Here is a 26,525-nt window from a genome sequence, read left to right on the forward strand (position 1 = left end):
ACTCTGCGCTGGAAAGGGGTCAGCTGAAGTACTGTATCAACTTCTCAGTTACATGTTTCATAATGATGTGATAAATGGAGAAAGTCCAGAGAAAAGCAGAAAAAAAATTAAGGGTCTAGAAAACATGACCAATGAGTAAAGCTTGACAAAATGGGTTTGTTTATTATGGAGAAGATAAGATTGAGGGGGAACATAACAGTTTTCCAGGACACACAAAACTGTAATAAGGAAGAGGTGAAAAATTGTTAACTTTTGAGGCTAGGACAAGAAGCAAAGGGGCATAAATTGCAGCAAGGGCACTTTAGCTTGGGCATTAGGAAAAAACTTCCTAGGCTAAGGAGTATAAGGAGTATTCTGGAATCTCCAGTAGTTGAGGTTTTAAAGACCAGGTTGACAAACATCTTTCAGGAACTGCCTTGTCAGCAGGGGACTGGACTAGATGGCTTATTGAGGTCCCTTCCATTCCTACTTTTCTAAGGTTCTGTGCTTTCCCCCCATATGTGGCCATGGGCTCCATGGAAGCCAGGGTGTTTCTCCTGCGCCCAGTGGGGGCCTAAGGCTCTCTGGGGGTAGCAGAGTTGTCCCTCGGGGGGCCTAGGGCTGTTCGGTGGGAGGGTCCCATACCTATAGGTGGCGCAGGGATGTGGGGGGCGGGAGTTGGCTTGCCCATGCTCCCATAGGGGGTAGGTGCTGGGGCAGCCGCAGCGCGCTGCTGCTAGGGAAGGAAGCGAGCGGTGGACAGGCGGGGAGGGAAGGCGGGAAGCCAGGCAGAGCCTAGAGGAGGAGCCGCCCGGAGCTGCAGCGGCGGGGCAGGCGGTATCAGTCTGGGCTGGGAACCGGCCGCGTAGGAGCAGGTGGCCGGGCCGGGAGAGGCTGGGGGGTGGCAGGTGCCGGCGGCTCGGTCCCGCGGACTCTATGCGTCTGGCCCGGGGGCGCTCTCCCGCTGTGCTGCTTCGCGGGGCGCCCTCCTGCCCCGGCGCCGCGCCCGGCGGGGATGAGGAACCTGCTGCTCCTTCTCGTGGTCGCCTGCGGGAGCCCGGGGCCGGTGAGTCCGCCGCTCGCCTCTGCCTGCCCGGGGCGGCGTTTCCCGCGGCCGGAGGGTAGAGGTGCCGCGGGGCAGACGCTGGACCTCGCAGGGCACCGGCCCAGAGCCGAGTCAGCCCGCGGCGCGTCCCCGGCGAGGGGGCTACGTGCTGGGCGCTCCGTGCCCCACGGGCAGCCCGCAGCGGGGTCTTGCAAGCCCGAGACACGCGCCCGAGTTCTGCTTTCAAGCGAGCAGGGGCGCGGTGTGTAAACGCCGCGATTCCAGAGCGGGCTGTGCGCTCTCGGCCAGGTGCGCCTCGGGCAGCATTTCCCTGGCGCGGCGCCCGCCCAGGCCCACGCTATTGCCTGAAAAGCCCATGTCTCGGTAACTTAGGCGGACTCGGGTCCCGATCCGGCTCCCTGCAACTCCGGAGCAAGAGAACCGCGCTCATAGCACGAGGCCAAATGCAGAGCGAGCCAGCAGCGGGGCCGCGGTAACACCGCTGGAGAATTGACTCGTCGCGGCCGTTCGCTCCGAGTTACGGCTCTAGCTGCCGGCCGGCTTGTGCCCGCACGGGAGAGGTGGCAGCGAGCGGTGTTTGGCGCTGAGGTGCTGCCCTCCCTAGCGCGGTGAAAACCCTTCATCTGAACGTGCTTCCCCTCGTGGGTTTCAGTCAGCTCAGAGCCGTAGTCTGCTCTCGTGGGCATCACAGAGAAGCCCGAATAATGTAATTGATGCAAGCGGCTTGTCCTTTAACGCCGATCTGACGAGAGCAGACCATTTGTTGGTTTTTTTCTGTAACCGTCTAACTCGGCTACCCCCTGAAGCTTCTGTATTAATGCGGGAGGTGTTTTTCTTGTCTCTTTAACTGATTCAAATGGAAACGGGAAGCGGTCCCAGCATAGGTTTGGGAGGTTTTGGGAGTATTGGCAGAGGAGCGTCTGGAAATGGTTGTCACCGCTAAAGAGTTCTACTCAGTGGAGTGTGTCCATCTGTTATGGTCTAGCTGCAAAAACGATGTTGTTTAACTGGGTGTAATAATAATAATAATAATAATAATAATAATAATATCAGTTGCTGTAAAATCTTTGTTTTAATTGTATATAAAATCATGTTTAATGACTATATTATTAACTAGAATGGCTTAACTGGAGACACACAAACGCATCTGACAACAGAATACCTACCTGCATTATGCATAATCTCTCTGCATTATGAATTTTAAAACACACACTATTGTGCACCAAATTTGGAAAGCCATACGGAGGCAAAAGGACTGTCAGAAGTAAATTTCTGTGGTAAAATTTTTGTATTTCAGGTACCTGAAAAGTTGTTGTATTGATAGGAATGCTGACAAACTATACCAGCTAAGTGTGTACCACAGCACAGGTTTATAATCACTACTTATGTCAACTAGCCTTTGGCAGAGCAGGAGAAGAGACCCTAAAAGACTAATCTGCAGGATTGGGCTCTAAACTTTTAAACTCTGATGAAGTGCATCTGAATTAAACTGGTTCTTGTAATTGAAAATGGATGTGGTTACATATCTGACATGCAGTGAGTGTTTGAAAAAGAAGCATTGCAGGAATTGTAGTCTTTGGGCACTACAGAATCGTATAAATCGCAGTTTGCATCATCCTTTCAATCCTGCGATTGGCAAAGAAACTTGTGAAAAAGCAACTTCAGAGTGTTTCTGTGACCCACACACCTGCTGGGTGTGGTTCACGGTCCCATGTAGTGGCACTTTAGACAACTTCTAGAGAGAAAGAATGAGTTTGTTCTATAGAAGTGGTGGGCAAAGGGCCCTCCCCAGGCTGGATCTGCCCGCCAAGCTGGTGGATCTGGCCTGCAGCTGCCCTGTTTCTCCCCCACCCCCGGGTCAATCAGGACCTGTGGGCAGGGGAGCACGCACAATCTCCTCGCCCCTGCAAGAGCACTGATTGGCCCCGGGGGCAGGGAGCGTGCGCAACATGTCCTCCCGCTAGGTGCCTAAAGAGAGCCACCAGCTGTTTTAAAACAGCTGGTGTTTCTCTCTAGGGAAGCACAAGAAGTCACCTGGCCCCACCTATTCTGCCCAAGGTCCTCCCCCTTCTGGGGTGGCTGGGGCCACTTCCGAAATTTCTGAAGTGGCCCACTTTTAAAAATTATTGCCCACCCTTCCTCTATAGTCTTAGTTGAGTGTCAGCTGGTTTTTTGCTCACACTGTGGAATCTCATGCAGAAAGCTCCAGAGGTCCCAGTTTTGTTTCTGATACAGTTACACCTTTGGCTCCTATTTATCTCGTGTTCCACTATAACTCCAGATCCCTCTTCCCTGTAGAGGCTTGTTCATGAAGGTCCAGGTGTCCCCAGTTTGGTTCTGCCTGTCATTGTTACATTTACACTTGGATTTACTCTCTGCATTAGTCATTCTCCACTAAATTTTTTGCAATTCAAGCTAGCACTAATAATCTGTCTATATATTTTAGAAATGTGCATCTGGCTGTCCATCCATCTGTGAGTCTGTCTGTTCGAGAACTCCTCCTAAACAGTAAGAGCTAGGAATACCAAATTCGGTATGCAGCTTCCTTTTCTCCTAACTTAAAGGAAGATCAGGGTTTGGTTATGTCCGGGAAATGGAAAGTGCCTAAAATAGGATTATTTTCCATAACGTGACTGATTGGAGGGACAGCAATACTGCAGCGTGACCATGGGGGGCAGCGAGTGCAGGGGTGGTTATACTTTAAATGACCAGTGGAAGCAGTTGCACCACCAAGAAAGTGGTCAGCTTGGTCATCTGGGGAAATGTTGCTGGCCACTGGACTATGTAAGTGACACCTCTACCCAAACCTCCCCCCTCCCCCAGCACTTGGACACAGCGCCAGATGGGTTGGGGGAAGGCTGCTGGCCCCTGGAGGAACCACAGCGCACTTCCCCCAGCATCATCAGGCTGCTTAGTGTGCTTGTCCCCAGCCAGTCTGCGCAGCTCTCTCCTCCCAGGCCTGGCCTGCATAGCCCCCCTTCTCCACCCTCGAGACTGGGACTGGGGAGCCCCCTGCCCCCAGCTTCCCCTCCCCTGCCCCAACCCATCAGGTGAAAGGGGCTGGCTGGGGGTGTGCCCAGCCCCCAAGCCTCCCACTCCCCAGGTGTTTTCTAGGGACAGCAAGGGGACTGAAGCCCCTCCCCTGATTCATACAGGAGTATTGTTGGCTGTTCCCCTCATCAGGGAGTGAAGGAAAAGTGCACAGTTTGCTGCATTCCTTATTGTGTTGGGGTAGTGAAGGGGCAGCAGATGAACCTGGATCTGCCCCAGACAGGGGACATGCCTGATGGAGCTGCAGCAGCCATGGAGAGGTGCTTCTCACCTGGTCCCAAGTTGCAGTGATGAGAGAGGGCTGGGGTTATCCTCTCTTCCCAGGGCAGCCTGCACACTGAACACCTCATCCCTAGCCCCACCAAAAGCAGTGATTTAAATGAAGAAAAACAAAAACTGATTGAGTTAAGGACCTGAGCAACACCAGGTCAATTTTCCAGTAAATAATGAGTATATAACACATTATAAAAAAGGATAAAACATCACAAAATATACTTCATGTATTTCAGTAGTTTATTGACTGTTGGAGCAGATCCAGGTTTGTCTGCTGCCCCTGCACTCCCCAGCCAGAGTGAGGAATGCAGCAAACTGTGCACTTTCACCTCACTTCCTGATGAAGGGGAACAGCCAGCAATGTTCCTGTATGAATAATGTGGGGAGCTTCAGCCCCCACCTCTGTCCTCCATAAAGGGCATTGGGAGGCTGGGGCAATTCCCAATGAGGGGCACCCCCACCCAGCCCCTTTCACTTGTCTGGTGATTGTCTCTTTTTCTTACGGTTTTCTAAGAAGCAATCCTATTCCAGGAAAATTCCATCCCATTTTCCTGGCAAAACCAAAGCCTTACGTTGCTTTAAGTTATGATAAGAGGAAGCTGTATACTGAATTTGGTGGTCCTAGCTCTTACTATTTAGGAGGAATTCTTGAACAGACAGGAAAACTCTCTCAAATATATAGTCAATTAGTCAATAACACTTAGGCTATATCTAGACTGCAATCCTCTTTCAAAAGAGGCTTTTTTGAAAGATACTTTCGAAATAGCCTCTTTCAAAAAAGAGCGTCTAAACTACAACCAGTACTTTCACAAAAGCAAGCCGCTTTTTTGAAAGAGAGCACCCAGGAAGTCTGGATGCTCTCTTTTGAAAAAGCACAGTTTGCATTATTAAGAGCACTTTCGAAAAAAGGCATTATTCCTCATAAAACGAGGTTTTCCATGGTCGAAAAAACTGCTGCATTCTTTCAATTTACTTTCAAAAGAATGCGGCAGCAGTCTAGACGCTGGGGAAGTTTTTTCGAAAAAAGGCCACTTTTTTTTGAAAAAAACCCTGTAGTCTAGACACACCTTTAGAAACCCTGACCTATATGAGGGCTCTGTTGTATTTGGAACTGTACAAATACAGAATAAGAGACCATGCCTGCTCTGAAGAGCTTATGATTTTAATATAAAATATAGGGGAAAGGAAGTAAATTTCTATTTTACAAATTGGAACTGAGGGCAGTGCAGTCCTAGAATGCATCAAATGAGGTATTTCCCATAGAGACAGGTAAGTATTTGTACCATTATACAAGGCACTGGTGAGATTTCATCGGGAATACTGTGTGCAATTCTGGTTTACCATGTTTTAGGAATGTTTTAGGCTCATCATTAAGAGTACGTCTAGACCACAAGCCTCTTTCAAAAGAGATCATCTAGACAACAAAACACTTTCTAAAAAGCTATCTGCTTTTTCTGTAGAGAGCACCCAGGCAATCTGGACGCTCTCTTTCGAAAAAGGCCTGTTTGCGTTCAAGAATGCCTTTTTTTGAAAGAGCTTCTGAGGTTTACCGCTGTCGAAAAAACTGCCATGTTCTTTTGATTTAATTTCGAAAGAACGTGATGGCAGTCTAGACGTAGGTGAAGTTTTTTCGAAAAAAAGGTCACTTTTTTTTTTGAAAAAACTCCGTAGTCTAGACATAGCCTTAATGTTCACAGTTACACAAAGGCTTTTGGTATGCACAGGGAACTGGCTTAAAAGATGAATCCCTGCACTCACCGGCTTTCAGAGAGCTGTCTGCTGCCCTGCTTGTAACCACTGAAATTGGTTACATGGTTACTTAAACACTTTTTAACATCCCTACCATGTTTAGTTGAATTCAAACCAGAACAGGTGGAGAGAAGGGCTTCTAGGATGATCAGAGGAATGGAAAACCTGATTAATGCTCAAAGAGACTCAAAGATCTTGGCTAGTTTAGCCTAACCAAAAGAAATTGAAGGGAGATATGATTGCTTTCTATAAACTCATCAGAGGGATAAATACCAGGGCTACGTCTACATTGGCCCCTTTTCCGGAAGGGGCATGTTAATTTCACAAGTCGTAATAGGGAAATCCGCGGGGGATTTAAATATCCCCTGCGGCATTTAAATAAAAATGTCCGCCGCTCTTTTCCGGCTTTTAGAAAAGCAGGAGCTCTTGCGCAAGAGGGCAGTGTGGATGCTCAGCAGGGATTTCTTGTGCAAGAAAGCCCTATGGCTAAAATGGCCATCAGAGCTTTCTTGTGCAAGAGAGCGTCCACACTGCCATGGGTGCTCTTGCGCAAAAGCACAGCTCGCACATGGCAGTGTGGACGTGTTCTTGTGCAAGAAGCCGCCAATGTAGACATAGCCCAAGTGTGTGGATAGGGGCTGCTGAGGAGCGGAATGAGGATGGGAGTGTGGGATCTGGGTAGGAGGTAGGGTTCAGGAGCAGGGTGGAGTGCAGGGCCTGGGCAGAAGCGAAGGAATGGGAGAGGAACGGCAGTGTGCAGAGCTGGCCTACGGATCTGGCCTACAGACTGTAGGTTCCCCATTACTGATCTAACTGATCACCATATGTGTGGTCAGGAAGCAATTTTCTGCCAGGTCAAATTGGAAAAGACTCAGGGGTAGGGGTCGGGAGTTTGCTTTCCTCTGCATCATGGGGCACAGGCACTTGCAGATTTAAACGAGTGTGGGTGGTGGATTCTGTGTAACTTGAAGTCTGTAAATCCTGACTGGAAGATTTCAGTAACTTAGCCGGAGGTTAGGGGTCTGTTTCAGGAGTCTGTGGATGAGGTTCTATGGCCTGCAATGTGCAAGAGGCCAGACTAGATGATAATCCCTTATGGCCTTAAAGCAGGGCTACTCAACTTTGGAAGCCCCGAGGGCCACAATGATACTCACAGCACATGCCGAAGGCTGCAACTTAAGTGTGGTTGCATATACATGAAAATATATATGCAAATAGTTTCTTTCATGCTGATGGACATGAATACAAAGATTAAGGCAAGACTATGCAGCACGCAAGCCCCATTTAAGTCAGTTCTGGTGATATTAATAAAATGCAATATTTACCCGATTTCCACCCATATGACAGCACTGTTAATGAGCAATGACAGTTCAGGAATTTAACTACTAAAATGCATATCAACAGAAGACCATTATATTTACTCACTGTTGTGGGGTGTGTTCCTAGTGAAGGCCATGTTTAAAGGATCCCAGCCGCAGGCTGAGTGTTGAGCCCAGCTAAACCCAAACCACACTGTGGGCCACTAACAAATGGGCTGCGGGCCATATGCAGCCCACGGGCTGTGTGTTGAGTAGCCCTGCCTTAAAGGATACGTCTACTCAGCAACATAAGCTCAGACTTGAGTCTAACCCACCTTCTGTTGTGTTCACCTGGGTCTCAGACTGAGGGTCCCAGGATCCTGCAGGGCTGGAAAGACTGAGCCCATGTTAATCTTAGACCTTGAGTTTGAGCCCTATCACTTTCCTGCATGCACATAACCCAGGCTTGACTCAGGTTCTGGAAGTCCTCTGGACAGGAGTGACGTATGGAGGGAACCAGAGGGGGTACATGCCAGGGGACTAGTGGGGAACCCTGGCACTGGTGACAGGGGCCAGAGCCCCTTACCCTCATTGGCGGCGGAGGTGGGGAAAGTAGACTAACACAGCCCTGGCTCACTCCGTTCCTGTGCCTCCCAGTGGTTGGTGGTGGTGTTTGGGGAAGAGGATGGGATCGCTCCCCAGCACTCACTGATGGGAAGCTGAGGGCACAAGCTAGGGCCACATTGCTCTACTTCCCCCTGCTGTAGCCGGTGAGTGCAGAGGGGTGCGACCCTTGCTGCTGACGCTAGACCTCCAGCCCCATTAGTCCCTAGGACTGCATTGCTCAGAGGAGGGCACTTGGGGAAAGAGGCGGGGAGGTTTTCCCAGCTCTCTCCAGTTAGGAACGGCACAGGGAGGAGTCATGAGGGGCTGTCATGTGGCCAGTGCCCCCCTGCACCTCTGCCCAGCAGTCAGCCCTGCCTCCTGGTGTGTCAGAGGTCCTTGAGGGAACAGCCTTAATCCTGTCTATTCTGACAATCTGTGGTGCAGTTTGTGGCACTCTATTACAAACAAGCCACACCTCCCTTTGCATAGGCATAGAGAGCTAGGGTAATCCTCTCTGCCCAGGGCAACCTGCATACTGAACCCCTCCTCTCCAGCCCCACCCCAGAGCAATGATTTAAATCAGGCATGTCCAAAGTCCGGCCCGCGGGCCAATTGCGGCCCGTGTTCCGGTTTAATACGGCCCCCCAGGTAATTTGGCAATATCTATCTTTTAAGGCCCCCAACGAATCCAAATGTATTGAGATGAATACATTGTAAAATCTCAGTTAATGTCAGTTGGTCTAAATCAGTTATAAATATATTTGGACACAACATGTATACTTGGTGTTATGTTCCTGTTCATATTTTTTGAACTTAAAAGTTGACAGACAGCCTTTATTACCAATAATATGTAATGTACTTTACAATGTTCCTGACATATATTTCAGCTTCCTGGATTTTTTTTTCATCTGGCCTTCAGATATGAAAGGCAGAGTGATTTAACACCTGTTTAGATTTGTCATCCATGTGACGAAATGAAAAGTATGCCGTTTGCAATAAACTTTGCATAAAATAGTTAATTTGCATTTAATTTTAATGGTTCAAAGAATGTCAGGCAAAATGGTCGGCCCTCACGCATGTTCACTTCATCAAATCTGGCCCTCTTTGAAAAAAGTTTGGGCACCCCTGATTTAAATGAAGAAAAATAAAAATTGAGTTAAAGACCTGAGCAATGCCAGTTAAATCTTCTAGTGTACTAATAAAGTAATAGTGTTTTATAAATTAGACCTCGTTACAGAACTCTACTGCTATATCTGATGAGGGGAGAGAGAGGCTGCCACTTAGTGTGTGAATTACATAATATGGTGATAACAGTTCAGCAAAGTCTTACTGTCGGTAATTTTGTTTCATTTGCTTAATTTTCCTGTTATATCCGTAAAGTGTGTTGTTATTCCTAAATGCCTTCTGCTGTCCCTACCTTCTCAATTCTGCCAACATTCCCATCCTTACTCTCCTGCTTGTCAACTAACTGCATAGTCTCCTGTTCCATGCAGAGATCCCCTGTGTAATGTGAGCTTCTTGAGCTTATTCCTCCACTTTGCCTACTGTGCTGCTGGTCATGAATTTTGTTGACTTGATTTTTTTTTAAAAAATCACTATTTGTTGTTCCCCTTTCTCTAGTCTCAGTCTATATAACTGTCTGTGCTCAGGGGTAGGGACTCTCCCTTCTTGACTATCTTGAGAGTGCCTGGCAGTCTGTGGGCAATTATAAGCAAAGGATAAATAATGGTAACAACACAGGTGTGCTTTAAAATGAGTTTCCCACTGCATGCTGCTTGCTTAAATCAAAGAATTTGTAATGAAGTATTGTGACCCCTAGGAGGAAATGGTCACACTATGATAAAGAAATGAAAATGTTATCACATTAAAGATGGTGCCATTTGATTGCTGGATATACATAGTGATGCAAATTCTGTTATTCTAAAATGAAGCCATTTTCTTTTAAAAATCAAAAATGTATTTGTTGCCCTCCTTTATAGTTCTTATACTGGAGTACAGATTGACACACTGTTACTCTATGGGGGGTGGGAATTATCTGAAAAATGTTGGTAAATACACTATGACGTCAAGGATTTTTTTGGTAATTTGGTTTTGGAATGCTGCAGAAAGGAGTTGAAGAGGGTTCGTTTTTATGGAAGAGTATTATTTTAATGTTTCATTTTGAAAAGGCAAAATTCTTAGATTTTGAGAAATGACTATGCTAAGTACATTTTAAGTCCTAAGTGCTTAAAATAACTAATACAATTGTGTATTCTTTGATTGGTAGTTGAATCCATCAAGAAAGGTATTAATTAAAATGCTTTAAGACTCAGGCCTGTTTGTTCATTTTAAACAGGTGAATGGCATCCACCCAGAATGCAGATTTCAACTGGAGATTCACAAGGAGGAAATAAGATGTATGGAAATTCTAAACAGTGTCAAAACAGTGGCTTATAAAGGTAAGAAAAAGATGTGCTGCGATGCACAGATGGCTTGGAAAGAAAAAAAAGCTTTATCAATGCTGTTGAACTTTGTTGACAATTACAATAATATTTTCTGAATTTGTTGTGCTGTGACTATGCTTTATGAATTGGATAATTCTTACTGATTATGTATTGAAAGTAAAAACTAAGGATGAAAGACCGAATTAGTGCTTTGCTATATCTCCATTGAAATCTATAGAAGTATGCCAAGGATGAATTCAGACCCCACCGTTTGTTAAAAGAAACACAAGCCCCAATTTTCTGGGTACACGTGCAGTGACCTGTAATTAGATTTCATGCGAAGATCAGTTCAATTTTTTTTCTGTTTTAAGTTTTTAGGAGATTTTCTCTTCAGTTTGAATGTCACTGGAAGGTAAAGTGATGAGAAAACAAATCAAAATGTATGGCATTTTCCTTGTAGGTAGGGGTCTCTGAAAAGGCCACCAGTTCACAGAACAAATAAAGAAGCTTTAATATATTCCATTGTGAACATAAGAAATACACCCTGGAATTTTCAGCATGAAAACAATAAATAATCTAGCAATGCAAAGGAAAAACAGGTTATAAAAGAGTGAGTCATGAGGAAGAACTTTGTTTAAGAAAAACAATTTGTCATTTGTAGGTAAGATGTTGTTCAGCTGGAAGAATGTTTATATTTTTATTTAAATTGCTAGCATTTTATGATAGTATATTTGTAAGATTTATGGCCAGAAGCTCTAGAGAGGAGAGAGCTCCCTCCACTTCTTCCATTGATGAAAAGGGAAGAGTATGACCATAAAAGCTTCATTTTGCATGGTTAACCTACCTAGCTACCCTTTATGATGCTTGAGATGAACTCTGTAGTTTAGAAAGTAATGGACTCTCAGGGAGGGAAAGAGACACTGTCTTTTGGCAAAATGTTCGTGTCTTATGCTGGCTAGGAATTTTGCAGTTTCCACAAAGCAAAATTTTTCATGGGTAACGTTTTTATTTTCAGTTGAAAAAATTGGAGTTAAATGTCCTGAACTGAAAAAGTGCGGTTTTTATCTGGTACAGTGCATTTCATTTTGCATCAGTTCGACAAGACACGAAACTGCATTTCCCTGTCAGTGCCTGGCCTTCTGGAATTGTAGTTCTGTTCCGGGCTTCCTCCAGGACATCATCTGCGATGGAAGGTGGATTTCCTGCTGACTGAGCCATGAAGGTTTCTTCTCCCCTGTGCAGCCTCTTTGGAATCCACTGCCCCCAAATTTGCCCAACTGCCAGGTGTGAGCAGTGTCCCTTTTACCATCCATAACAGTTTGAGCACGCACCGGAATGGCACCTTCTGCTAGTCTCCTCCAGCCCTGGATGCCCCCTCTTGGCCGGTGTCTCACCCTCAGTTACCTGTGTCCCTCCCTGCCCATAGTGCCCCTTCCTTCATGGTACTGCCCCATGACAGAGCCCCACATACTCCCGCCCCTTCAGGGAACCCCAACCCCTATATCCACTTTGCCTTAGTGACCTACTTCCAATTATTGTCTAGTCCCTGCCTCAGGGGCAAAATGCAATCTGAAATGGCCACTTATCATTGGCAAGGGGTATGCAAACCAGAGTACCCTCTAATTTTTCCATCCATGTGCAGAATAAATTTTTTTATGTGCACCAAGGCATGTGCAGATATGCACCACCAGTAGAAATACATGCTTGCAGCTGTGGGTGCTCTGCTAATCAGCTGGGTGACATTTGAATCTCTCCTGGGTGCCTGCCCAAGAGCACAGTTTACAGAGAACACTGGTGTGAACTAATGTGCCATCTAATCTTTTCCATCGATGTGTGGATATTTCTATCCATGTTTGGAATACATTTTTATGTGCACCGAGGCATGTGCAAATGTGCACCACTAGTAAAAACAAAAACCTAGCTGTGGGCACTCTGCTGGGCAGTGTTGAATCTCTCCTGAGTGGCTGCATGAGCAGGTGTGGACCTGCTGCCTTTTCCTGCCCTGGCTGCCTCCCTATAGTCCTAGTATCTCTCAGGCCTTGAAAACATGGCCTCAGCCTGGGAGTTTGCCTGGCCAGAGCTCCCCAGTCCTGCCTGCCCTTCTCCAGCCCTGTTCTTTGTCAGGTACCGTCTCTATTTTACCAGGCAGCCACGTCCTACTTGCTCCACAACTGGAGCAAGAGTGCCTCTGTGAGATTCACAGCTCCTGCTTGTATTACCCCAGCTGGGCCATGATTGGTTGCTACCTGCCCTCATCTGATTGGCTCACAGTCCCAGCCTTCTCCCAGAGCTGAGTTTAACCCTTATTTCGCCGTATTATCTTAACGACATTGTCTCTAATATCTGGAACTAATATGGCTACAAAAACATGGCTTATCCCCATTGACTGAAATTTAGTCAGCAATAGAACTCCCTCCCAGTTGAGGGAAAAAACTCACTGACCTTGCACTACTGAAATCAATGGGAATTTTTCCACTGACCTAAATGGGAATGTGATTGAGCCCCAAATCCCTTCTCCAGAATCTGGTTACCATACATGGGGGTGTTCAGGTTGGCTGGGTAGGCATCCATCCCCTCTGAGAGGGGTACCCTCTCCTTTTGCCTGCGGGCCGTGGTGCATGTTAAAGTTTGAGAAACAGATTTTGTACTTAATTTCCACTCATACAGTAAGCAGACCATATGTTGAAGAGGCTTCACTTCTATGGTTAATGTTTTTTCCAAATCTAAGGCTCTATGTAATACTATACAATACGGGGTACGTGGCAGTTTACAAACATATGGACAGAAATTCTTTCTGCATCTTTAGATATGAGAATGAGAGGCAAAGAGAGAAGGACAAAGAAATTATAGGCTTGGGAACAAAGCAAGTTCAAAGCAAGCTAACTGAATACATTAACAGTGATGAATGCTAGATGCTTCATAGGGAATGAACAATTACTGAGTGATCCATCTCCCTGGTGTCTAGTTCCAGCTTCTGCCAATCAGAGGTTTTGGAACACTCAGCATATGGGATAGTGGGTCTGACCATCCTGGCTATTAGCCACTGATGAACTTATTCTGACAGATGCTTATCATCTAAATTAGTGTTCCTCAATCTCAGAGGGCTTGGATGAATATTCGGGGAGCCACAGCAGGGCCTGGGAGAGCTCCCACAGGAGACAGGGAGCAATGTTCCCTCTAATTTTTCCATCCATACATGGAATAAATTTTGTTATGTGCACTGAGGCATGTGTGGATGTGCACTACTTGTAAAAACAAATGCTGCTGGCTGTGGATGCTCTGCTAATCAGCTGGGCAGCATCTGAATCTCTCCTGGATGTCGGCCCAAGCACTCAGCACGATAGCAGAGAGGGCGCACCACCAAGCACCACACTGTCCCAGCTGTTTTCTAGCCGCAGACCCACCTCCAGCTGCAACTCTGGCCTCCACCTTGGCCCCTGCCCTGCTGGTGCAGCTCCCAGCCATGGCCCCAATCCCAACTCTTAGCTCTTGGCCATGGTGGCTCTGGGGGAGATCACAGATTTCATTAATGATACTGGGTGCAGCAGAAAAAAGTTTAATGACCACTGATCTACACACTGCTGGCATTTCCAACCAAGAGCCCAGCCCATTCGACAGCACTACAGTGCATATAGCTCATAAATGAGTGAACTTCCAAATCAGGTGTGTCACCAGAATGCCAGTATCAGGGTGGGTCAGTTATGCAACAGCACTGAGCACACCATTGGTGCCTAACAAATAAGAATAAACCTACAGCTGAACAGTATTAAAAAAGATTCAAGACTATTTCCCACTTTCCTGAACCCTTTTTAATCTGATCCTTACTACCAAGAGCCTTAACAAAAGTGAAGGGACAAATATATTACCATAGATGGGAAATTCTTTTTGAGAAAGCTAGAGCTGATCCATGCATCTGAATGATCCTTAATCATACATCTGTGGTGTGTGTGTTATGAACTGACACCTCAAAGAGAGAATTTATATGTTGCTCAGTTAAATGGAGGATACTAGGTTCTATAAAAGAAATAATTAGGAGCTAGAATCAAAACTCCTCCAACTTTTTCCAGTGATTCCAGCATAATTTAAACAGAACTAGTGACACATTTCTATTGATCTGCTTTTCTTCATTGCCACAGGCTGATATCACATTGGTTTTTTTTCTACTAACACTGCTTACTTCTTATTACTCTTTCTTAATTACCTTTATGATCTGAGGGTTAGAGCAACACTGGTTACAAGATTTTCTTATGCAGGAAGGCATTTCAGAGAACTTTTCATTTTTCATTCCCATCTTATATCCCCACTTTTACCTTTAGATACTAGTGAAAATATGTCCCACAAGTCTATTGTTTGAACTGTATATATGAAGTAAATGGTTACCTAAGAAGATGGCATAAAATAGGCCATTGTGAGCAGGAAAACCACAAAGAAGGCAATGATAACATATAGCATAAACTCTCTCCTGGATATAAAATTTTCTACATCCTTCAGCAGTCAAAGCCACAAATGAGGGGCCATATTGTGCCATCTGGTCTTAAGTGGACATGTGATTAATGGAAAGAAACTGCTTAAAAATTGATAATTTAAGATGTTTCCAACTACTGATTTTTCATAGGTCAGCTTTCTGTTTAAGACTGAATTTCCCAGGATGACTTTCATTTAAGCCTCATTTTCCACCAAAATCAGATACAAGCCTCTTCAAAGGATTATGTTTCATATGCCCATGTCTCTTAAATAACCATGCACAGCTCCCACAAAAGCTCTTGGCTATCATGATGGGCACAGCATTAAGAAGAAAACAGACAAACTTTCTAAAGAGGTGAGTATACTCAGACTCACAAAATGATTAAATATTCAAGAAAAATATGTACAACCAAATATTACAAAACCAACCATAACCTGGATTTCCTTTCTAAAAAGTAGCAGATTCATAGGGCCCTGCTCTTAAAGAAAAAGATAAAGAAAAGAGTATGGTGGCACCATACATTTCTAACTTTCCAGCCCTGCTACAAAATGAAGATTTATGATGTTCACTGAATTTGGCCCTTATTTATCTATTTCCTCCCACACGTGGCCCAGTAAGTAAGCAGCCTATATGGGTTTTGTGCATTTGTATCTCTTGTCTGAGGCTATTGAAAAGGGAGTGAAATGGGGATTGGAGACCAGAATATAGTGCAGGTTGCACCTCCCTAAACTGGGACTCTCTCATCAGGCAGCATTCATGGTCTGGCAGGAGCACAGATGTTGCTGAATGAGAGAGCCCCAGGACAGGAAGGCCAGCAGCTGAAAGCCCTGGGCAAGACAAGGCTTGTGGTAGTGGGGCCAGGCATATATACCTGTACAGGCAACTATAACTATAATTTGTAGTTCAAATAAATAACCATAGTGATAGTTATCTTCTAGATAAATTAGTGGTAGCAGGGCAGGGGCAGCCCGTGTGTGCTGACCCGGCAGTGGGGTTGTGCTGCGGCAACTCAATGGGGTTGTGTGCTGGCCTGGCAGCGGGGACAGAGCTGCAGCAGCCTGGCCACAGCATCCCTAGCGGGAAAACCTGTTTGGGGCTGTGGCAGCGGATCCCGGGCCATGGCAACCCAGCTGGGGCCATGGCAGGTCAGCAGCCTGATTGGGGCCAGGTACTGGCCATCAGCAGGGGCAGGGTTGCGTGCTGCTGTGCCGGCTGCCATGCTGGCTGGAGCAGCAGTTATGGCAGTGGGGCTGGGGCAGCTGTGTATCCCAGCCAGCAGCAGGGCTGAAGGAGCCAGAGGAGAGCAGGGCCAGCAGGCTAAGGGGTTGGTGGCAGGGGACCTTCCTGGTCTGGCAAATTCCCTTATCCAGGACCGCTCAGGTCCCGTGGGTGCTGGACCAGGGAAATCCAACCTGTACAGGCAACTATAACTATAATTTCTAGTTCAAATAAATAATCATAGTGATAGTTATCTTTTAGATAAATTAGGGTATGTCTACACTACAGCGCTAGTTCGAACTAACTTAGTTCGAATTAGTTAATTCGAACTAAGCTAATTCGAACTAACGTGTCTAGAACTAAAAACTAGTTCGAATTAGCGTTTTGTTAATTCGAACTAGCAAGTCCACATTGAGTGGACTCTGAACAGGGCTTAAGGATGGCCGGAAGCAGTGCCGGCAGGGCATCAGAGGAGGACTTAGAGCGTGGAGATGCTGTCTCAGGCTAGCCGAGGGCTGCGCTTAAAGGGTCCCGACCCCCATCCCGGACAGACAGTTCTAAGGGGTGCTCCGCTTGAAAACCAGTCCTGGCTTGGATTGCCCGGAGTACCCACACTGGGCACATCACAGCACTCGGCCATCAGACCGGCTGCACTTGCGGCAGGCTGCCATCTGGGGAGAGGGGGCAATCGGGGGGCTGCAGGAGAGCTTCCACCCCCAGAAGCCTGCAGAGCCAGCCCAGTCCTCCCCATCGGGGGCTCGTACCCCATTCCTCCCTCACCTCCTTCCACTTACCCTTCCCTAGCCCCCCTTCTTATTGATGTACAAAATAAAGATAACGTTTCTTCCAACATTGACTCTGTCTTTATTGAACAAAACTGGGGGAGACTGGGAAAAGGAGGTGGGAGAGGGGAAGAGAAAGGCTGGGAGAGGGGAGGGCAACTAACATGATCAGGGGTTGGGAACAGGTCCCAGATGAAGAGAGGCTACAGAGACTGGGACTGTTCAGCTTAGAAAAGAGGAGACGGAGGGGGGACAGGATAGAGGTCTCTAAAAGCAGGGGTTGGATGGAGAGGGTGCATTCAGAAAAGTTCTTCATGAGTTCCCATAAATAAGGACTAGAGGACACCAAAGGAAAGGAATGGGTAGCAGGCTTCAAACTAGTAAGAGAAAGTTGTTGTTCACAAAGCAAATAGTTAACCTGTGGAACTCCTTGCTGCAGGAGGCTGTGAAGGCTACAACTAGAACAGAGTTTAAAGAGAAGTGAGATCAAGCCATGGAGGTTGGGTCCATGGAGTGCTAGTAGCCAGGGGGTAGGAGTGGTGTCCCTGCCCAAAGTTTGTGGAAGGCTGGAGAGGGATGGCACGAGACAAATGGCCCAAGAGTCACTGTCTTCGGTCCATCCCCTTCAGGGTCCCTAGGGTTGGCCGCTGTCGGCAGACAGGATACTGGGCTAGATGGACCTTTGGTCTGACCCAGGACGGCCATTGTAAGCTCAGGGCTTAGGGTCGGGGGTCTCAGTGGACCCCCTTGATTTTCATGCACACCTGCTCCTGGGTGGCCAGGCTGGCAGCTCTCCTGCCCTAGCCGGCCACTTTCCTGTGCCTAGTGCGGAGATCGTGGACAAGGTCCACGATGTCCGCACTAGCCCAGGAAGGTGCCCGCCTCTTGCGGTCCAGGGCAAGCTCCCGGGAGCCGCCAGCCTGGTCCCGGGACGAGGGGGTGGGCTGGGGGACATCGGGTGGGTGGCTCTGTGCCGTGCCAGGTGCAGGGTCTGCTGGCTGGGTGCTGGCAGGCTTGCACCTGGCACGGGCACCGTAGCCAGCCCGTGCCCCTTTAAGGGGTCCGGGGCCGGGAGGGGGGCATAGAGTTTCCCTGGTGTTGGCCAGAGTGGCCACCAGGGAAACCTGGGGAGGGCTAGCCTCCCACTAGTTCGAATTAAGTGGCTACACAGCCCTTAATTCGAACTAGCTAGTTCGAACTAGGCTTAATCCTCGTAAAATGAGGTTTTCCTAGTTCGAACTAAGCGCTCCGCTAGTTCGATTCAAATTCGAACTAGCGGAGCGCTAGTGTAGCGGCTATGAATGTCAGTTCGAACTAACGTCCGTTAGTTCGAACTAACATTGTAGTGTAGACATACCCTTAGCCTTTTGAACAATCTGCAAGAGGATGTGTGAGTCTCCATCAATTGAAATCTTCAAATCAGTATCTTCTATTCTTTCTGAAATAGATGCTCTTGTTCAAATTATTAGATCTGGTGCAATTTTATGGCCTGTGTAATGAAGGAAGTCAGATGGGTAGGGTTACCAGGTAGACCCCGCCAAAAAAACGGACACACTTGGTCATGGGTGGGGGGGCAGGGGCGCTGGCTGCAGCTGGAATCCAAGGGGCACGCCCCCCGGCAGGCACTCCTTCAAGTTGCTCATAGAAGCCGGGCAGGGGCGGGGCTGGGAGTCACTCCCCCTACCCGGCTTCTGCACACAACCAGATGCTCCCAGCTGAGAGGCGGGGCCATAATTGGTGCTGGGCGCCTCTGGTTGTGTGCAGAAGCCGGGTGGGGGGAGTGACTGGGAGTCCCAGCCCCTGGTCCCTCCCTGCCCAGCTTTTGCATGTGAGCAGAGGTTCCTAGTGCCAATTGTAGCCCTGTCTTCCAGTCACTCCCCCACCCCCACCAGGCTTCCATCCAGTGCCCAGCCGGGAATTCAGAAAATACCAGACATTGCACATGTCCGGTATTTTCTGAATTTTTCTACCGGACAGACAGTGCAAATACTGGACTGTCCAATAGAAAACCGGATACCTGCCAACCTTACTGAGGGGCTCACAAAGATCTTAAAATCTGTGAATAAGTTAGAGCATCTTTTCTTGTCCTTTTGTTTTCCATTGATCACTGCACTTCATTTTTTTGAAATGTTTGTGAAAACTCTTTCTAAAGCTGTTTTCTGTCTTTCTATCTAGATACTTTCCTGCAGATTAAATGCCACATCAAATGTGTTTTGTGAAGCAGCATCTGAAACTATTGATTTGAACATTGTCAAGCCACAATGCCCAAAATCAAAGAGAAATTCAGAGGCCAGGGTTTTATTTTTATAATTAAATCTTTATGTGAAATTGTATAAAAATCTATGGGGCACAGCCTAATTCTGTAATACTTTTACTTTTCTAATCTAGATGAGCTCTAACGTCTTTAACGTTGACATTCTTTCTTTCCCTTTTACAGAATAATTAAAGGTGCACAGATATGGATCTGTTGCTCTAAAACTGTGTGAAATGTCAAACCCTGTGCAACAAAAGCAATTTGCTACTGGCTTGTTTTATGATTTTTTAGAAATATTTTTTATTTGTTATAGCGTTTTTCCCCTAGGATTTTTGTATGAGGTTGAATTAGTGGGCAATAGGTGATAGGATATTTTGTAGATAGTTTGTTTGGTCTAAGTCCATGGTCACCAACCAGTTGACCACCATGGTCAGTCGATCACAAGGTAGTGTTCCCAGCTCCCTTTTGCTCCCCCCACTCCCAACAAAGAGCCCGTCCTGGTGCTACAGTCTCCCACAAAAATAGAGCTAGCTCTGGCTTCCTGTGTGAGGGGGAAGTCCCACGGCTCCACACCAGATCCCGAGCAGGAAGGAAGGAAGGCAGCATGGGGAAGGAAGACAAGAAAGTGCGCGCTCCTCCCCTGTCCACAACAGCGTGTACACTTTCTTATCTTCTCTTCCTTCCCCATGCTCCGGGAAGGCAGGGGAGGGGGGAATTAAAATGGTGGCACAGGATCTGGAGAAGCTGAATTTCTTAAAGGAGCTGCATGTTTACTTCTTCCAGTGCTGCCTGCAGATCCTACCCCAGAGATCCTTGTCCCTGGAGACCACCAGGTACCGTCCAAGCTGCTCCTGCCCCCTCTCCCCTGTCACTTGCCCCCTGACCAGACACCCGCACCTGGGCCCAGGCCAGACCCCCCCCCCACCAGCACACTGCTCTCTAGCCAGACTCCCACCAGCACCCTGCCCCTGCCCACTGGCCAGACTCCCACCAGCACCCGGGCCCTAGACCAAACACCCACTAGGACTCTGCTACTGCTCCCTGGCCACACCCTCACCAGTATCCTTTTCCTGCCTCCTGGTCAGACATTCACCAGCACTCTGCTCCTGCCCCCTCCCTCCTGGCCAGACACCTACCCCCCAGCTTGCTCCTGTATCCTACTTTCCACCCAGATTCTGCAACCCCATCCCTGTCCCACTCACTGGAAGCCCTGTCTCGTACACTGGATCCCTCATTTTTGGCCCCACCTCAAAGTGTAGAGGGACCCACAAAATCCACTAACCCTGGAACCCCAGAAGAGTTAATGTGGCCTGAGGCTTTGAACCTCAGTCCTACCTATCCTCCCCATGAGGCTGGAGCACCAGAGGAGGAAGGTTTCTCTGTTGGGGCCACATCAGTGAGGCTTGGGGGGCTTTGGAGGGGTTGTTTTTTTGCATCTCACTTTTGTGGTCCCCAGCTGAGTTTTCTGAGGTCAGTAGCCCCTAACTCAAAACAGGTTCTCCGCCCCTCTCATAAATAAATTCTGAAATGTTTTCTGTTGGACATAATATTTTATTTAAAAATGAAGGCAAGCCAACAAGCCCCCAATTGGGGCCAAGCCTGCATCTAACCACCATAATACCTCTGCACCCGCATAGACCCCAACCCTGAGCCCATTATACACCTGAACCCCCTACCCTGAGCCCCTCACATCCCCAAACTCCTGCACCACCCACATCCCGAGTCTTGTGCCACAACACTCCTACACCATCCACACACCATAGATCTGTGCTCTGAGTCCATCAAACACACCAATCCAAACTCCTGCATCCCCACATCCACAAGCCTGTGGATTTCTCAGCACCCCAACCTTCCACCTGACCCCAACACTCTCTACCCTGGAGCCCCCTCCCTGAGCCAAAATCCCCTTCTTCACCTCCTCCGGCATCCACATTCCCTCCCAGAGCATGCACCTTTCACTCTTCCCACACCCGAATCCGTCATTCCCACCCTAGAGCCCACACCTCCTGTCTCAACCCAGTGAGAATGAATAAGGGCTGGGGACAGCAAGTGATGGGAGAGAAGGGGAATAGAGAGGGTGGGACCTCAAGGAAGAGGTGAGGTCTTGGGGAAGCGATTGGGGGCAGATCTTGGTTTGCCCTGACATTTAAAAAAGTGATATTGGGTTTAAAAGGTTTGGAGACCACTGGTCTAAGTGGAGCACAGGATGTATGTTGTTAACATATAGTGTTGATGCGTTCAAAGGTATTTATACAGTGCTTGACCACAGAGGGTGTGGTTCACAATATTGCTTTTTTGACTCATGAAGGCTACAGGATCCTCCTGGACTCCACAACCAAAGATTATGGGTCAGTGGCATAGCCATGGGTGGGCCACCTTTCAGTACAGGCCAACCTGCCCATGCAGGCAGGGCAAACGTGCTCTGGCTGGGGAGCAGAGCCAGGCCTGACCCTGTGCCCACGCTCCAGCCCAAGGAGTGGCTGGGGAGCGGGGCTGAGGCTGATCACACACCTGCACTCTGGCCCAGTGAGCAGGGCTGCGGCCTGGGACTGACCTGTGCTGCCAGTTCTCTGGCTAGGAAGCAGGGCCAGGGCTGACCTCACACTGCTGGTGCTCCAGTCGGGGAGTGGGGCTGGAGGGCTTACTGCCCCCATCATTGCCCACCCATCTGAAATCAAGCCCCATCCAAGTGGGCCTTTCTGGTTACATCACTGTTATGGGTGTAACACAGACATTACTGGCAGATGCTATGGCAGGGATGGACAACCCAAGCTATTAAGGTGGGCTGCATGAGTGGCCCTCCATCTCAGAGGGCCACAAGGTTGTCGTAACCAAGATGGTCTCCCAGGACAGGGTAGATTTGCTAACTGCGCTTACGTACGTAGAATTTGCAGGGTGTGCCGACTGAACTGTAGCAGAGCTTTGATTGGATGCCAAAGGAGCACATGGCTCTTGCAGTCAGTGTTGTGTGCAGTCAGCTCACACCTCGCTTCATGTGCCCTTGCTTTAAGTGTGTGTCACTTTAGTAATACTGGTAGGAAAAAGCCAACACGGACAGAAACCAGCAGAATCTGGCAACCCTGTATGTGGGCCACAATAAGAAAATCTCGTGGGCCACACACAGAACCCTGCTGCCCTTGGCCTGTGTTATGTGGGAGGTCAGACTCCACAATGGTAAAGGTCCTTTCTGACCTGGCAAAAAAACCCCAACAAACCTATGAATCTATATTCGTTCTCTCTCCCTCAGCTGATACACTTCCAGCTTGCTGACAGCCTATTAGCTCATTTTCAGACAGCTTTCATTTTATTTTGTGTGTTGTTCACAAGTCCATAACTAGAAATTGTGAAACACCCCTCCTCCCAGAGTTATTTAATACAGATTGTACAGTCCTAAACCGGGACTCTCTGGTCCGGCTACATCTGTGGTCTGGCAGGACCAGGGATGTTCCTGGACCACCGAGCCCAGGTATAGGGAGATCGGGTCGTGGGGCAGGAGTATGGTGGGGGATGGCAACTTGTGTAAGAGCCCCAAGGGGGGGATGCAGAAGGATGGTCAGTGCACCAGAGATTACTGCCTCCTGTGGCCAGGAGGCAACAAGGGTCAGCAGTGGAGCCCAGCCATGCAGCTTCGGGTTCAGCAGTGGCTGTGAGCCCTGGCCGCAGAGCTCAGGGTCCAGCAACAGCTCAGAGCCCCAACCCCAGCTATGGAGCTTGGAGTCCGGCAGCGGCTGCAGAGTTCTGGCCCCGGCCACAGAACTCAGGGTCCAGCAGCAGTTGCGGAGTTACTCCCCCGGCTGTGGAGCTTGGGGTCCAGAAGTGGCAGCTAGGGAGGTCCAGCCTGGGCAGGCAGTAGCGCTGCTGGGCTGGAGCCCTAGCAGGTGGCAGGGATTCAGCATGGGCTATGTTGGGGTGGACCTTCTCTGGTCCAGCAAATCCCCTCGTTCGGGACCTGTCAGGTCCCAAGGATGCTGGAATAGGGAGGTCCAAGCTGTACTTGGTTTGAATTAGCACTCTGCTATAATACAATTGTAAAGTGCCATCTAGTGGTTTATTTATATGAAATGATATGATAGATATTACCCAACTCCAGGGAATAGCCAATAGGCAGCGGTGTGACCCCTTACCCAGGGAGGAGAAGCAGCCTGGCATCCAGGACCAGCCCTAGAGAGAAGCCAGCGGGCAGGCCTCATGGCCCTCGCCACCCCAGGGAAAAGCCAGAGGGTGACCTGTGCAAACCCCCTTGCCCCTTGGAATAGAGAAGCCAGTGAACAGGCAGTGCTGCCTCCTTACTCCCTACCCTTGAGCACAGCAATGCAGGGTACGTCTTCTAGTCTACTATATAGTTGAGAGAATCTGTCCATTCATCGGTTTGGTCAAGAACTCCTTCTAAAGAGTAAGAGCTAGGACCACCAAATTCAGTATACAGCCTCCTCTTATCATAACTTAGAGTGAGGTAAGGATTTGTTTGTGCCAGGAAAATGAGATGTGCCTGGAATGGGGTTGCTTCTCACAAAACTATACAGAAAAGAGAGAGATCACCCGGCAGATGAAAGGGGCTGGTTGAGGATTACGCTCCCCCTATCTGGGGCTGCCTCAGCCCTCAGCCTCCCACCTCTCTGGCACCTTTCAGGGATGGCAAGGGGGGGCGCTGAAGCTCTTCCTTCCCCGCCCCGATTCATATGGGTATTGCTGGCTGTTCCTATTTATCAGAGAGCAAGCAGGAAATGCATTTTGCTGCTTTCCTCGCTCTGGCTGGGGAGTGTAGGGGATGAACTTGGACCAAACCCAATTGGGGCAAGCACTCTTCCCCCAGCTGTGCCAGTGGAGCTGCAGTGGCCATGGAGAGGCATTCTCATCCGACCCCCAAGCTGCTGTAATGAGTGAGTGCTGGGGAAGTCCTCTCTTCCCAGGACAGCCTGCACACTGAACCCCTCATCCCTAGCCCTGCCTCAGAGCAATGATTCAAATGAAGCATTTAAATTTTCATTTTATTTTCAAAAAAATTGAGTTAAGGACCCAAGGAACGCCAGACAGATCTTGTAGTATTGTGTATTTTAAGGGGATGGACTCATATGTATGTAAGTTTCATTCAGGAATGTAGGAGCCCAGATACCACAGTGATGCATGCAGAGGGATTGGAGTTGATTGTTTTCTTGCATGGTGAGAGTCATAGTTGAGGGAGAGGAAAGGGTTCTTGTGAGGAATCTCCAAAAGAGAATACATTAGAGTCAGGGAAGCTCTTCCAGGTAGTGGGGTGATGTGGAAGGAGCTATTCTCTGAATGTGGGAGATGTATAGTATTTGAGAAGTATGGGTAATGGCATGGAGACTAGAAAGAGATAAATCAGAGACGTAATACTGCTGGCACAGTACAGTCTGTGTTGGTGTGTATCAGGGTGAGAAGGTACACAATGGGTAGTCAAGTCTTAAGAGTTTATTTGCACTGGATGCTAACAGAGATGAACTGCATCTTTGAATCTAACATGGTGAGAATGTGCTCCATTTCTAGGGCATCCAGGAGAAGCAAGCTGCTGTGTTTTGGACACTGAAATGCAGAGAAATGAATATCAGGGAATATGTAAAATGAGGGGCTGGAATTGGTGAGATGAGAAAACAAAAACGGTGACTCTCTTCCACAAGGAACTGACAAGATCTGGTTGAGTCTGGGTTCTGTTTGGAGATAGTAGTGAGCCAGGAGATGGGTGTGTCTGTATAGTAAACCTTCCAGGGGAATCTTTTGGAAATTCCACAAATCATTATTTTGGAAAAAGTCTTTCCATCATTGTGAGTGTGACATTCGCTATATTGACACCACCATTTACTTAGTTGCTCCAGCCTCCCACCCCTGCCATAGGCTACATAAATATTATGTAACACATTAAGAAACATATAGAAAACAAATCCAACAACTAACCAAAGTATTCCAGTCACAGTTGTATCCTGAAACGAGCCAGAGACTCTCAATAGTCTATTAGGATACATCTACCCTGCAAGTGGGAGCAAACCTCCCAGAGGTGTAGAGATACTACAGGCAGTCCCCGGGTTACGTACAAAATAGGGACTGTAGGTTTGTTCTTAAGTTGAATTTGTATGTAAGTCGGAACTGGTACATATTGTAGGGGAAACTCTAGCCAAACATTTCTCCAGAGCTCAGTTTTATTCTCCCACACCTCACTTCCCTCAGTCCTTTATTCTCAAGCTGAGGTGTCTGCTGAGAAAAGCCGCTCCGCGTCTCCTTGGTCTGCTGGGGGGGGGGGGGGGGGGCACTAGCTTCGCGTCTCCCTGGTTTGCTGGGGGGAAGCAGCTAGTGCGGGGTTTCCTCACCCCGTTTGTAAGTAGGGATCCGATGTAAGTCGGATCCATGTAACCCAGGGACTGCCTGTATCTAGTTCTTCTTGAGTGCGTATGCTAAAATAGCAGTCAGGAAACTGTGATATGGGTAGCAGCAGAGACTGGCCACTCAAGTGCAACCCAGCAGGTCAGGGAGACTTATACTTGAGCCACTCACCAAAGTATGTCTGCAATGTAGATGTACTCTTTGGGACATAGCTATTGCTATTTATTTTATGTGTTGTGCACTCAGGAACTCCAAGAATGTATAACAAAACCTAAAATAGAATAGATGGATAAATTTTCTAGACACAATACGAACATCCTTGTCCAGATGTACCCAATCCTGATCCCAAGCCAAGGCGATGGCAAAACACCCCTTCACTTTAATTGTGCTGGATTGTGCAGGAGTCCATTGTATAAAAAGGCGTGTCTTCTTTTGCAGTTAGTAATACTGATTAAAATGAAATCAATTTAAATAATTTATTTTAATTGTAATTTAATCAGTAAGCAGGAATCCTTGATTGATTTTAATTGTGTTTTGAATTTGTATTTTTTTAGATATATTCCTAAAGAAAGGTTGATTCTCATTGCTTGGTAATCATTACAGCATGATGATTTGCAATAAAATATACCCTTTTATACTAAGTGTGGTACATCTTTTTGTTACTCAACACTATATATACATTTAGTTAAGCAATTATATAACTTAATTTACATCTATTCAGATTCTTAATTTTTGTAATTTTTATTATGTTTGTTTACTTGGTTATATATCAAGCTCTATTTGGATGTTAAATCTAATTCAATTAAGGATGCACAAAAGTAACATTTAAATTTTTAATTTAATGAGACAGCTTTAACTATTCTGGATACTAAAGAAAAATATCAAAAAGCTTACAGGAAATGTTTTGTATGTAAAATGAACTAGTTTATTAAACAAAGGAAGTATATCTGAAGTTAGTGGAGCGAAGTAACTGTTTCTGGCCACCACATTCTTCAACATTTCAGAACTAGTAGAGCTCTCACACC

At 47.5% G+C, this 26,525-nt stretch overlaps 1 protein-coding gene across 4 annotated transcripts in view; it reads left to right on the plus strand.

The window, feature by feature from the left end:
• The first annotated feature begins 310 nt into the window (after positions 1–310).
• Positions 311–26,525, plus strand: part of VIPR2 (vasoactive intestinal peptide receptor 2) — a 142,507-nt gene continuing 116,292 nt past the window's right edge. For 2 of the 4 annotated variants that reach the window (XR_012902111.1, XM_075922728.1), the window contains exons 1-2: positions 363–1,045; positions 10,358–10,460. Coding sequence is in view for 3 of the 4 variants with exons in the window: in XM_075922728.1 (XP_075778843.1) it covers positions 995–1,045; positions 10,358–10,460 (154 nt within the window). In the remaining variant the exon portion in view is untranslated. Of the gene's footprint in view, positions 1,046–10,357; positions 10,461–26,525 lie in introns of all 4 variants that reach the window. The other 2 variants (XM_075922730.1, XM_075922731.1) reach the window with 2 other exon arrangements.

Source organism: Pelodiscus sinensis, chromosome 2, assembly GCF_049634645.1.
Source record: "Pelodiscus sinensis isolate JC-2024 chromosome 2, ASM4963464v1, whole genome shotgun sequence".
Taxonomy (NCBI): domain Eukaryota; kingdom Metazoa; phylum Chordata; order Testudines; family Trionychidae; genus Pelodiscus; species Pelodiscus sinensis.